Genomic DNA, 12,612 nt, shown 5'->3' on the forward strand with positions numbered 1-12,612 from the left:
AGACATGTACAATGAGCTAATAAAAATAGATCCTAGTCCTTGATACATTGCAGGAACCCAAGAGTTTGTTGTTACAGGAGTGCATCTTGCTTAGTCACTGATTGAATACGTGGCCTTGAGGAAATCACTGAACTTACCCAAATCTTCAGCTTGCATCTCATCTCTAGATGGCCCATGATTCACTGTGAAGTATTTACAGAGCTTTATGAATGATCAGTAATTCTGCCCAAGACACTAGGCAGAAAGATCAGTAGAGAATCAGTTGGACTTTGAATTAATTAATGATGCATCAACTGCGTACAAAACCTCTTAAGTACATTCAGTATCATGTGTGAAACTGACTTTCCCCTTTCCTTCTCTTCCAGATGTACTTTCCGATTCCCTAGCACGGTTATAAAAATCCAGTTCACATCTTTATACCATAAAGAGGAAGTAAAAGAGGAAGCCTCAACACATCCCCTTCGGCCACTTTACCCTCAAATATCACCTCTGAAGATCCACATCCCGGAGCCGGATCTCCGGAGCGTGGTCAGTCCCCTCCCATCCCCCACAGGCACTATCAGGTAAGATGTTTAATTCTCAAAAATGTCTTCTCTGACATCAGTCTGTCAGCCCTGTTTGGTTTGGTATCCTTGGTGCAAGAAATGCCCCATTAAAAACAACTAATTAAATCTCTGATGTTCAAAATGATGGGAGACTGCTAAAACACGTTGTGGTGGCCAGCAGTAGGGCACAAGGGTTTTGTTTAAGAGCTCAGAGGGTTCAAGGGTAAACGTGAGTGTTGGTTTCACACTATAGAGTTACATATAGAGTCTATCTTTGGCAGTGGAATTAGAAATATTTATTGAGAGCTACCTATATGCATGGAGAAAAGAAAGCAGGCATTTACTTTCTATCTTAAGACTGCCTGTTTTATTTTTATCCCAGTAATATTCTGTTGTTGCTGGGTGGTGCTGCTGTTATCTGAAGTTAGGGACAGGGTGGCCATTGGCACGTGGTTTCCTGGGAATGGAAGGAAATGGGGGTAGGATGCTGACCATCTACTGAGTGGCTGTAGCAATCTAAATGTACATCTGGGCGAGTATCCTGTTTTGTAAATTATCTGATCAGTGGATGTGCAGTAGAAATAATATGAACATCAAGTTAGTGCATGGAATGTTTTCTTTCTTCTTCAGCAAAGAGTTGATGTTATAGAGTTTCAGTGAAATCCTTTAAAGTTAAATCTGTTACTTGAAGTATCATGCGTTTTGTAAAGTAAAGGAGACTTGTGGTATAGGATGATGTATTAGAATTTTAAAACATGTGGACATCAGAATAGCAAGAGTGTGCCTGGTAATAGTAGTAGCCTTTGGCTTGTTTTCTTGTCTGTACATTTGTAAAAAGGTATAATATGCAAATCTCTTTTGACAGCACTAATTCAGTGAGTAGTATTCAAATCTGCATGGCTGAGACTGAGACTTCAGAGTCACAATGAAGCTGGTTTGGGTTTGCATGATCCAGAGGCTTGTTTGGGTTTTTCCGACCGCCTTACAGAGCTGCACAGATGTGCAGTGCAGATATTCTAGAAAGAGGGGCCTGGAGGTGGCTGTGGTTTTAGTCCTCTGTTCAGGCACTGCTTTTGGTTTATATTTAACCTTCTCTTTTTAGATGAAGCTTGTTGCTGGGAGGGGAGGGGGATGGTTCCTTTGCCAACATATGGTAGTTAGTTTCCATTCAGTCATCTTGTGCAAAGCAGCACAGTGTGGTTTGTGTTACTAACAGAGGCTGTATCTTTTGACTCTGGCATATGCCTGCAACTGATATTTGATTCCCTGGGAATGTTTCTTTTGCATAAGGAGAAAGTGGAAATAGTAGTGTTGAATTGTGCTCAGCCCCTAACGCAGTGTTTACTAAGGGTGATTAATGATTGCATCCGTTTGTCTCGAGCAGAAGCTAAGCCAGCCAAGTCTTCAGAAAACCTCAAAAGACATCTGAGGTTTCGCTTGCTGAAGCCCTTTCATTTCCGAGTTCCTCTAACAGAGGAGGGCCTGACACGTTTGTAAACATCCCTGCTCAGCCCCTTCAGCCTTCCCCTCTCCCCCAGCAGGGTCTTGCAGCTCTCCCCTGTGAGCCAGGCTTGGGAAGTGATTTGGGTGTTTCTGCCTGAGAAGGGAATGCTCCTTTGGGAGCATGTAGCTGTGCATTCCGGCCTTCTGACTTCAGGACAGCTCTCTGATCTCTTGGTGGCTTCACAGCGCTGGGTGAGGCTGGCACAGTGTCCTTTCCTCCTTCCCAGAGGCAGAGCTGGGAGGGCTGGTGGGGCTCAGCATGAAACTCAGACCCCTCTCCCACTGCTGCCTTTGGGAGGTGGTTGCTGGGTTCTCCTCCTCCTCCTTCCTCTCCCCCTTCTAGTATTTACTTTCCTAATTTGGTGCGTTTGCCTTGCTCCTCCCTGATTGGCCCATGGAAAATTATTGCAGTTTGGAAATCCTGGGCAGGGTGAAATTTCCTTTTTGGAAAGTGGCTCCTGGCCCCCTTTTCCTGCCTCCACCCTGGTGTAGGGCAGGGGCTGTACCTGCACTCCCCCCCAGATCCAGCCCTGCCCTGCTGACCCCCAGCCCTGCTCTGCCTCCCTGTTTACACTGCAGCTTGCTTCCCTGCAGGTTCTCCCCTGCAAGCTTCTGGGTTTTTTCCAGCCTATTTATTTTCCCTCTGCAAAGTGCAGTGCCTAGAGAGGGAATGAGCTTTAGTTAAACAAAACCAAACCTGCCACCCTCAGCAGCTTTGCAAAGCAAGATTCCTGCTTATTCCTGGGGAGAAATGTGCTCACTGTTTCCTCAGCTAGGTGTTTTGTCTCCAGGAGGGGCTGTGTGTGGATGTGTTTTGAATGCTGTTACAGCTGTAAGGGAAAATGTTGGTTGGCAGCATGCTGGGAGGGTTGCAAACAGGCATGGATTATTTCTTCCTGATTTGAGTTCAAAACTCCTTTTCAAAAAAATCAGACTTGCATTTTTCTTTCCTTTTCCAGAAAGGAAAAGGCCACTGTGGTTGTAGGAACTCAGTAGAAGCAGCCTGCCATTTTGCACAACATGTGAAAGGGCAGAGTAACACTAAATTGCTCCTCAGTAGGTTCAAGGCATTGAAAAGCTCTGTGAAAATCATGTGGGGTTTGCTTGAATTCAGCTCTACTTTTTGGAGATAAAACTGAACAGTTTCAGGAGTTAAGGAAGTATCTGTCAGCACATGGCTTTAAGCTTCTACACCTTGGATTTGGAGGCTCCTCTTTGAGTGACAGTGGTTCCACAGAGTCTCTCACCTGTGCTGTAAACACTTCACTTTGCCTGATTTTGTGATAAATGCCCAATATCACCATGTATGTAACTCTGTGTTGTAACCCATGCCACAGAGTGGCTTGTGCTTGGATTGTTATCAGATCTACAGAAACAAGGTGGGATGCAGGACTCTATTCCTGGTCTCAAAGTCTTACTGAGTTGGAGTTTAGATTTACCATGTTTAGTTTCCTTTTTATGATGGTCCAGTCATTGTTAATGACCCTGTAGCAGTAACTTAACTCAGTTTACCAAATAGCATTTCTCTGCAGCCTTGCCCCTCAGAGCTGGGGTGGTTTTAATATCTATGAAAATTAAATTATTTCTTTGTACTTGCTTCCCTCTTCTAGACAGCAATTATGTTCTCAGTGAGATACATGTATAGAGATATACACACACACAGACAACAATACAGAAATACTAAATGTCCTACTCTGGAGGTCAGTAGTATTATTCATATTTTACAGCTGCTACTTCTGCCTTATCTCTGCACTAGAATAACTTGGGGCTCAAACGTTTTGTCTTGTACTTGTTTGGGTTTTTTCACGGAAAGGGCATGGTTTCTTATCTCACAAACAAAGTCTTTATCAGTAAAAAAATTTCTTTGACATGTAGGAGTAAGAGTCCTTAGGGTCCTGTGAGAACCATGCTTGAAAAGTGCCTGGTGAGGTTCAGTGTTACCAGCTAGACTGGTACATATTTGTGTGTGAAGCCAAATTGGTATTTTAACTGTTAGCTGTTAATGTGCCTGCCCATGTTTGGCTGTTACTAGAAGGGTTGATAGCTAGTTTGCAATGTAGTTAATGGCATGAATAATGAAAGATCAACTTCTTTTGTTCTATAAGCTTGATTAGTAAACCAGAAGGTGTGAGCTGAATTGTTTGGTTTCATATGGTCCTTTTTTCACTGAGAGAAATGAGTTCAGTAACATATTGCATGCTCTGATAGTGGATTACTCAGAGGTAACTGCAATTATCTTGACTTAGCCACCAACTTGTTTTGTGGCCTTTACCAGGTCATTTAAATTCATTGTCTGATTTTTATGCATGCATAGTGTAATTACTACTTCATAGGCATGTGTAGTAGATAAATTATGTATTGAGCTGTTCTTCCATAAAGCATGACATGAGTGTGTGTGAGCCATGTTCCAGCAGACCTGCAAATGCTGGTTCTGCTTTGATCCAGACTTGGCTGGGAAAAAGGAGGGGAGCTTTTTACAGGCTCTAGGATAGCCATGCACTGCTGTTTCACAACCCTTGGGATTTAGTCTGCACTTGCACATTTACTCTGGAGGTGTGTAGGGGAAGCTGAATGAAGCCTGGTTTCGGTGGATGCCTTCACTCACTGGAGCAGGATGCATAAATATTCCCCATTCCATTTCATTGAGGCTTTGCCTCTTCCCAGAGCACTGTGAGCCATTGAGCTGAAACGCTGCTGAAGAGCTCCAAGGCAGGTTTTTTGCAGGCTCTTTTGCATCATCTCAGTTATACATTACTTCCTGCACTCAGGCAGAATGCACAGCTCGGGCAACTCCCACGGTTGGACAGAGAGGTGATTATTTTTAATCACCCAAGTCTCCAAACCACAAGCCAAGGAGGATGATGCATATACATCACATAAGAGAAGCAGCAGCCTGTGCTGGGCTGGGGAGCTCCTACGCATGCTTATTGCAGATAATGGACCGTGTGCTCGAGGACATGTGCCAAGCCATGTGCTGGAGGAGGGGTTGCAGATGTCACCAGCTACAGGAGCACTTCCTCTTCCCCAATGAGTATAAAATGCTCACTGAATCCACAGTTGGAGTGAAGTCACTTCCTTTCCAGGGGAACCCCTGGAGCACTGACGAGTAATAACAATTTCACCTTTCGTGGATAGCTCACTTTCTTTCACTTGTGGCTTGTTCGACAGCTTTGGTTTTCTTCAACATTAAGCAGGCAGGGTAGCTCTCAGATTTCTCCTTTCACATCAAAATCCAGCTTGGTTTGGCAGTCTCACCACTTGTGATTGCTTCTGAAACCTGTCTGAAACACGCAACGTGCAAGGACTTGTCTTTCTTTGAGTTACAGTTTTGGGGCTAGGCTGGGGAAGGTGAGAGCAGTGGAGGATTCTCAGCCATTCTTGCTGATTGGTGTATCGTGGAAAGGCTTGTTTCGCAAGTCCAGGGGCTGTACTTTGACCTGATTCTTGCTTATTGCACATGAAAAGCGTCCCTGTATCTTCATGCCCCTTTTTGCAGGCTCATGAAGTGGAATATTGTGGTTGTCAGAGGTTTGTGCTATTTCTCTAACCATAGTCCTTGTGCCCAGGGCAACAAACTTCCAGCTTGCATTCGAGGAACAGACTGGGGAGGATTATAAGAAATGGTGATTTTTTTTTTCTCTGTACCAAACAGGGGCTTAAAAAATGCCCATTCAGACTGGAATCTGTATATTGGCAGCGTTGCCAAGGCTGTAACTCTTATCCCTGCTGTGTCTTTTACCTGCATCACAAATGTGCACGTGGGAGTTTTTCAAAGGCACTACCATGTACATACCATATCCTAAACCAGCAATTTTGGTTTTGTTCTTCTTTAGCAGTGCAGATTCCAAGTCAGGTGAACAATTCTTTATGGGATCCCAGGTAATCTTTCCTCTTTGTCTTAGAGAGGATATGTGCTTTTTCCATATACCTGGTTTAAATTTAGCCTCCATAGCTTGATCCTCAATTGAGTAATATAGGGCAACTTTCCTGCATTGTACTACTGCCTCTCCTTCTGGGGAAGTTGGCACTGGAATTTGGGAGTGTTTTGGTTTCCAGATTGTTCACAGACTTGTAATATGACCATAAATAAATAATGTAAGTACTTGTTGCTTCATTTTTATTTTTATTACCGCCTAGTCCATAAAACATGCCTAGTATTGAGAGACTGTGGAAATCTTTATGTGAGAATCTCAATGTGCCCAGGGAACAGATCTCTCTAGCAGTGTTTCTGCCTCAGACATGGGTATCTTGGGGATTGTATAACATAGAAAATAGAGTAATGCTGACTTAGGTGTAGTTTGCCTCCATTTTCTTGGACAGGAGACTGCGTTGGACCAGGGATTTCTGACTGTCTTCTAAAGCCCTGGTGGTTTCCCTGTCCTTCCCTTTCCTCAAGAATTTGTGTACTGGCCTTCTCCATTCACACAGACTTTGTCATCAGCCCTGTCTTGCAGCATGTCACCCCACAGTGTAGCCACAGAAGTAGAAGCACTTTCTTTTGTTTTGGACGTGCTGCTTGGTTTCATTTTGTGCTTACCATCTCTTCTGGTGCAAGAGGCCAGGAGCTTAACACTTCCTGTTGGTTTTGTTTTTATAGTTCTGTCACTTTGTACCTCAGCTTCTGTCTCTAACAATTTTTTCTTGCATGAAATCCATTCCATATCTCCAATCATCCTACTTATCCCTGTCAGTACCTTCTCTGGATCTGCTCTATCCCTTTTCCTTTCTTTTGTTTTTTAATGAGAAGAGACAAGCAACACACAGTGTCCTGGTGTGAATGCCCCATGCACACAGTGATCCGCCCTATTTTTGCAGGCTGATTCTTTGGTTAAACAAACTGATTGTGGACATTCCAATAGCAATGCAGCACATTGTACACACTCTCCAGCAGCTTAGAGTTAATTGCTGCTAGCAAGTGCTGTGAACTTGCAGGCTGGGTTCCTCTTGGCAGGAGTTGAAAGTGAATTGTGGTGTTCCAAAGAACGTTCAAGCCCCGTGTTTAAAAGGCATCCTGCCACTTACATGGGTGAGTGTACTGCAGACACTGCCTTCAGCCCTCATCTTTCTGGCCTTCCTGCCAGAGAAGGGTTAAGTCTGAAATGGAAAACATGCTGCAGAGGACTGGGGTGATTCAGCACGTGGTTGTAGTCTGATTCTAAAGCTGAGTTCTCAGCATGGTATTTAGAGAACTGTGGCTCACTGGCTGCCTGCAGTCACTGTTTCAAGTTGAGATGCTGAATCCTCAGTGGATATCAAAGATCTCTGGCACTTGGGGCATTTACCATGGTACCATAGGATTAAGATTGTGGGTAACTGAAGCTGGGTTGCTTCCATGCTCTGTGTGCCTTTCAGTGGTGCAGAACACTTGGTTCTTCTCCAAAATGCTCTCTTCAATATCAAGCAAGCTTAACCCAAATTAGCTTGGATTGCTTGTAAGTTGAGTTTGCCAGCATGGACAGTGAGCATGGATCACAGCAGTGTGGTGGGATCTCACAGCAGGGTGAAATTGCAGACCTAGGGGTGCTTTTCTCAGTGGAAGGTTATAGTATCAACATGGATCAGGTTATGGCCAAGTATTGATGCCATGTTAATATCCAGCAAATCATTATTAGTGTCCTTGCAGTTGATTTTTGTTCTATAGGACAAACAGGTGATTTTAGGGAAAACTCTTTGTTTCATAATATTTTTAAAGGGGGTGTGAGTGCATGCAAGCATCCCCCGCCAGCCCCTGGCTTTGGGTGGTGAGGAGAATTCCAGGAACTCCAGGAAACTGATGTCACTGCATTGTGTTTGCTTGTTTTCTTTTGACTGCACTAATGTTTAATTTTAACTTAACCCTCAGAGGGGTATTTTTAGTAAAACTGTTTCTTCACTCCTTCTGTCCCATGTTGGGAGGGGAACAGATTGTGTCTCCTTGTTTTTTCCAGTAGTCAGCTCTTTCTGCCTCCCCTCTGAAGAGCTGTGATGATTGACTGAGAGCTTGAGCACTCAGCAGCATGTGTTACCCTGTCTGTGCTTGGAGTGCCTGAACCTGGTGTTTGTTCTGTCCCCACATCTCTTGATTTGATCATTGATCCAGGCTGAAAGGAAGCAGATCTACCTGGACAAAGGGGCTTCATTCTGATAAAAGATTGGTATCTCTTCCAAATCTTTGGTATCGCTGTGTCCCAGGGGGCAGCTGCTACTTTAGGGGATGATCATGATCCTGTTCTTCAGTGAATATCTGCTGGGAGAGCCTGGCTTTTCTACAAGTTATTAACACTTTAGTTTGGAAGGGCTTTGTCAACACTCCAGAGAATCACAGCCCTGTAAGAAATGGGTTTCTCCCTTTGGTTTTTTCTTTGTTTGTTTTTTTTAGCAAGAAATCACACTTGAAATTCAGACGCTACAGCTGGAGAGGCAAAAACTGAGCTGCTTGCTCTGCTAATCTTGAATAAAGGAATAAATTCTTTTATCTATTTTTATTTATGTATTTATTAAAAAGGAAAAGAAAAAGCAAGAAATGCAGCTCTGCAGAGCATGGATTTATTGGAGAACTTTTCTTTCTTCCATATCTTTGTCCTGAGTTTTGGCTGCTGTCTCTGTGGTTTGCTGTTTGTGTATTTCTGCAGACAAATAACAAAATCAGAAAACTGTTTCATCCTATTCCACTTGTAGCCTGTGTGTTACAATAATTGCTCGGGTGCCAGACACAAAAAGAATCACTGTGGTTTTAGTTTGTCATTGTTTCATGTATGAAAATGGCTTTCAGTTGTAATTATCTGCACATTATAAGAAGTGTGTATGTGAAGAAGCTATGGAAAAATGACAGCAGAATAATTAAATTCACACCAGCTCCTCATGCGAATACTAAGACATCAAGAGTGTCTTCTGTGGTTTAGTATTACCCACTTCCAAAGCTTGGAGTAGGAAATTTTCATTCATTTTCCTGCACAAATAGGTCTCTGCTCTTTGAAAGGCTGGGCAAGAAATGCCTTTATCTCTGGCAAAGGGAGATCTGTAAGTATGGACTATCAGCATTTTATACCTTGCACTTCCTGAAAGCTTTGCCTTCTGCTGTGCTTCTGAACAGCATCACCCATGAATGCCCAGGACTATTGGGAGGCACTGAAAGGGTTACCAGGAGCTGTACAAGGCTGGTATATGGGACAGGAGTGAGCTTGGCTTCCTTGTTTCAAGGGTTTGTGGTTGCTGGATATTTCTGCTGCCTTTTCTCTGCCCCCAGCTCCCCCGTTCTGTAATTCACTTTTAAAAGAAACCAGTCTGGGTTGTGCTGAGCTCAGCACTGCAGCCATTTGCAGAGACACCACAAGGAGTAGCAGCACTTCTCAGTTTACAGGCTGGACTGTGGTAGGAAATGCTCATTCCTTACACTGACAAATTGCTTCTGCACCCAAGGTATTGCCCACTGAGCAAACAAGGGTTGTCTCACTGCTTCCTCTCCATCCCTGTGTCTATGTGGGAGAAGCTATCCAGCCAGTCACCTTTTGAGGAAGGGACCATGTTCAGTGTTTTTTCATACAGCATTTGGTGCAGTGCTGTGATGAGTGTCAGCATTTGCTTGTGTCAGTTATTGGGCATTTCACCAGTAAGAGGATTGTTTATGCCAGTTTTACTGAATTCTAGTTCCAGCTGTGAGCTTCAATTTGCATCTTTTCATACAATTTGAACTGCTTGTTTTGCTATGTAAATCTTCTGTGTATTGGTTTGCTTTCTTGTTTACTGTTTCTCTGCTCCTAGAAGACATTTGTAATCCTGGGATTTGGCTGTGCATCCTGCTGTTCTGGCACTGAATCCCTCAATTCTGGACAGCACAGGACAGGGAGAGACAGAAAAAGGGAACTTCAGCTTCCCAGACTCATCCCTCCCCTCCCATCCTTCCAGGCCAGGTTGGATGGGGCTTGGAAAGACCTGGTCCAGTGGAAGGTGTGCTTGACCATGGCAGGGGGTTGGAACAAGGTGATCTTTAAGGTCTCTTCCAATCCAAACCATTCTTTGATTCTTCCAACCCTAAAAATCAAGGACGTGTGATCCCTAGACAAGCCTCTCTAATTAGTTCTCATCTTGTAGCACTCATTTCTGTGTGCCTGCCTGAGTGATGTTGCAAATTATATCCCCCTTTTATGTGTTGGTAGCATTTTATCACCTTTCGCAGCCTGCGGTGCTCAGTCACCGTTCCTGTAATGCCATCTTGTGGTGGCCCTGCCACTCTGAACGTGCCTTCTCCAGCCAGAACTGATGCTGGGCTACCTCTGTGTGTAGGCAGTGAGTGCAGCTCCCCTTTGCTGGGTGTGGGGTGAATCAAGGAAACGCCTGTCTCCAGCTGTTTGGTGTCGGGGAATGGCCTTGTGGAGCTCAGGTGTGGTGTCAGGGACCTTCATGGCAGATCCATGCTCTGGGTGCTTTAGCTCTGATACTGTAGAACTGTCTGTTAGGAGGATTGATTAACTGTGGTCTGTATTACAAGGAGATTGGTGTGTTGTTCCTTAACAAGTCATAATAACAAACTATCCATTTACTTAAATATTCATCCTTCATACACTGTATGTTGTTTGAAGTGCTTCTCTAAACACAAAGGAGTTGTTTAATACTTTGAAATGCTGCTCTGTTGTGATTGCAGGAAGTGTATATGGCAGGGAGTGTCAGGATTTTGTAGAAATTCCAATTTTATCTCTGGTGGATTTTTTTCTCAATCTGTCTGGGCTTTGGGTAAGCCACAGGGGGAAAAGTAAGGCCATTGCATCTGCTTCTCCATGACCGAGAGCTTTACTGTACCTTCAAGAGTAACAACTGCGTGCCTTGCTAATAAATGAAATAACAACTGTATTTCTTTTTGGTTTTTTTTGCCTCTCCAGTGTTCCCAACTCTTGCCCAGCCAGTCCACGTGGTGCTGGATCCTCAGGATATCGTTTTGTTCACAACATTACCTCGGATCTGCAGCTGGCAGCAGAGTATGCGGCAAAGGCAGCCTCAGAGCAGCAGGCAGATGCATCTGGCGGGGACAGCCCAAAGGTTCACACAAACATTACCTACCCAGCACTGCTCCTTGGGAGGATTATTAAAGCCTGGGGCTTTAGTGCTAGTCCTGGTTAGAGTTTAAAGGGGTTTAAGAACATCCTGGCAATAAGGGTGCTGTGTACAGTGTCCTGCAGGGGGTGGAGGTCATTCCTTCCAACTGTGCTTGGCTTAGTTGTAGTCTCTGCTTGCTTAGCTGCCTGAAATGTATTCAAATCACTCACTAAAGTGTTTAAGCAAGAATAATATTTTTGCTTATTTGATAAATCAAGATCCCATAAAGAAGCACATAAAATTCAGCATCTCATTTTCTTCTTTTAATTAATGGTATTTTGCAAAACACAGTTGGAGAAAGCAGAAGCAGGGGAAGAAACCAGATCCTTGTCATGAGAAGTCTGTAGTCAGACTTTAAAACAAACATGAAGGCCTGTCAAGTAGGCGTTAAACAAGGAGAGTGGCAAGTGGAATCTAGATTAAAAAATAACTTAGTTAGAGTGATAAAATGTAATTTTGGTGAGCTGATCTTCAGATCAAAGTTAAAAGTTCCATATCCAAAACCACCTGATTTGGGATTGGGTGGAGGAGCACACTACTAGGTGGCTGTTTTTTGTCGAGTTGATTCTCCCTTGAGACAAGAAGGGTTGTTCTTGATGGAGTAATGTGAAGAGTTGGAAATACGAGATCTAGCAAACAAATTAAAGTTCCTAGAATGAAATAAATCCTGCTGGAGAAGGGAAGGGATGGGATCAGGTTTCATGTTGGGCTTGTTGCTGGGAGGAGGGCTGATAACATACAGCCTCAAACCCTTCTAGCAGAGTGGAGCTGTAGCTGGGCAGAACTGAAGGCTTTAATTCATGAGCACAGAAAGCAGTGAATGTACCTATACTCTATTTATTTATTCCAATTGCCTGTCTTGACCCCTTTCCTTGTGCTGGTGCAAGCATGTGTGGGACAGTCAGTGGGGAATGGAATCAGATTGAAGTTGGGGTTTATGTGTGTTTGTGGGGAGATGGAGGGAGATACTTTCATCTGACTCAGCCCTGTAGCTCTGTTCGAACACAAATGCTTGTGTGAAATGGGGTGGTGGCAGCATAAAACAGCAGTGGGAGAGCTGATGCTCTCTTAGCTGCCCTGCTGCTCTCTTAGCATCAGTGAAAATTACAGCCCAGTGTGCTTTTTAAGTTTGGGTTGTGGTACTGCAGCATAGGAATTCTTTGTTAGTAACTAAATTTTTGTTTGGCTTTTTTTTCTTGCTTAGGATGAATCCAAGCCACCCTATTCCTATGCTCAGCTGATTGTGCAGGCCATATCTTCAGCACAGGACAGGCAATTAACACTAAGTGGGATCTATGCCCACATTACCAAGCATTATCCATATTACAGGACTGCTGACAAAGGCTGGCAGGTGAGTTCTTGACACTGACAAGCTTTTAAACTACTTTGACATGGCTTATCTGCTTTGAAATGCATTTATTAAAGATTTGGGGCACTGGGAATAGAGCTGCTTTGACTGTTCCCAGAGTGAATTTGTTTAACACAAGCTGACTAG

The 12,612-nt window shown here is 43.8% G+C and overlaps 1 protein-coding gene across 1 annotated transcript in view; it reads left to right on the forward strand.

Annotated features, from left to right (window-relative positions):
- Positions 1-12,612, forward strand: part of FOXK1 (forkhead box K1) — a 47,614-nt gene that overhangs the window by 26,066 nt on the left and 8,936 nt on the right. The window contains exons 2-4 of the mRNA XM_066560993.1: positions 366-563; positions 10,904-11,060; positions 12,322-12,468. Of these exons, the coding sequence (XP_066417090.1) occupies positions 366-563; positions 10,904-11,060; positions 12,322-12,468 (502 nt within the window). The remainder of the gene's footprint in view (positions 1-365; positions 564-10,903; positions 11,061-12,321; positions 12,469-12,612) is intronic.

Source organism: Molothrus aeneus, chromosome 16 (assembly GCF_037042795.1).
Source record: "Molothrus aeneus isolate 106 chromosome 16, BPBGC_Maene_1.0, whole genome shotgun sequence".
In the NCBI taxonomy this organism is placed as follows: domain Eukaryota; kingdom Metazoa; phylum Chordata; class Aves; order Passeriformes; family Icteridae; genus Molothrus; species Molothrus aeneus.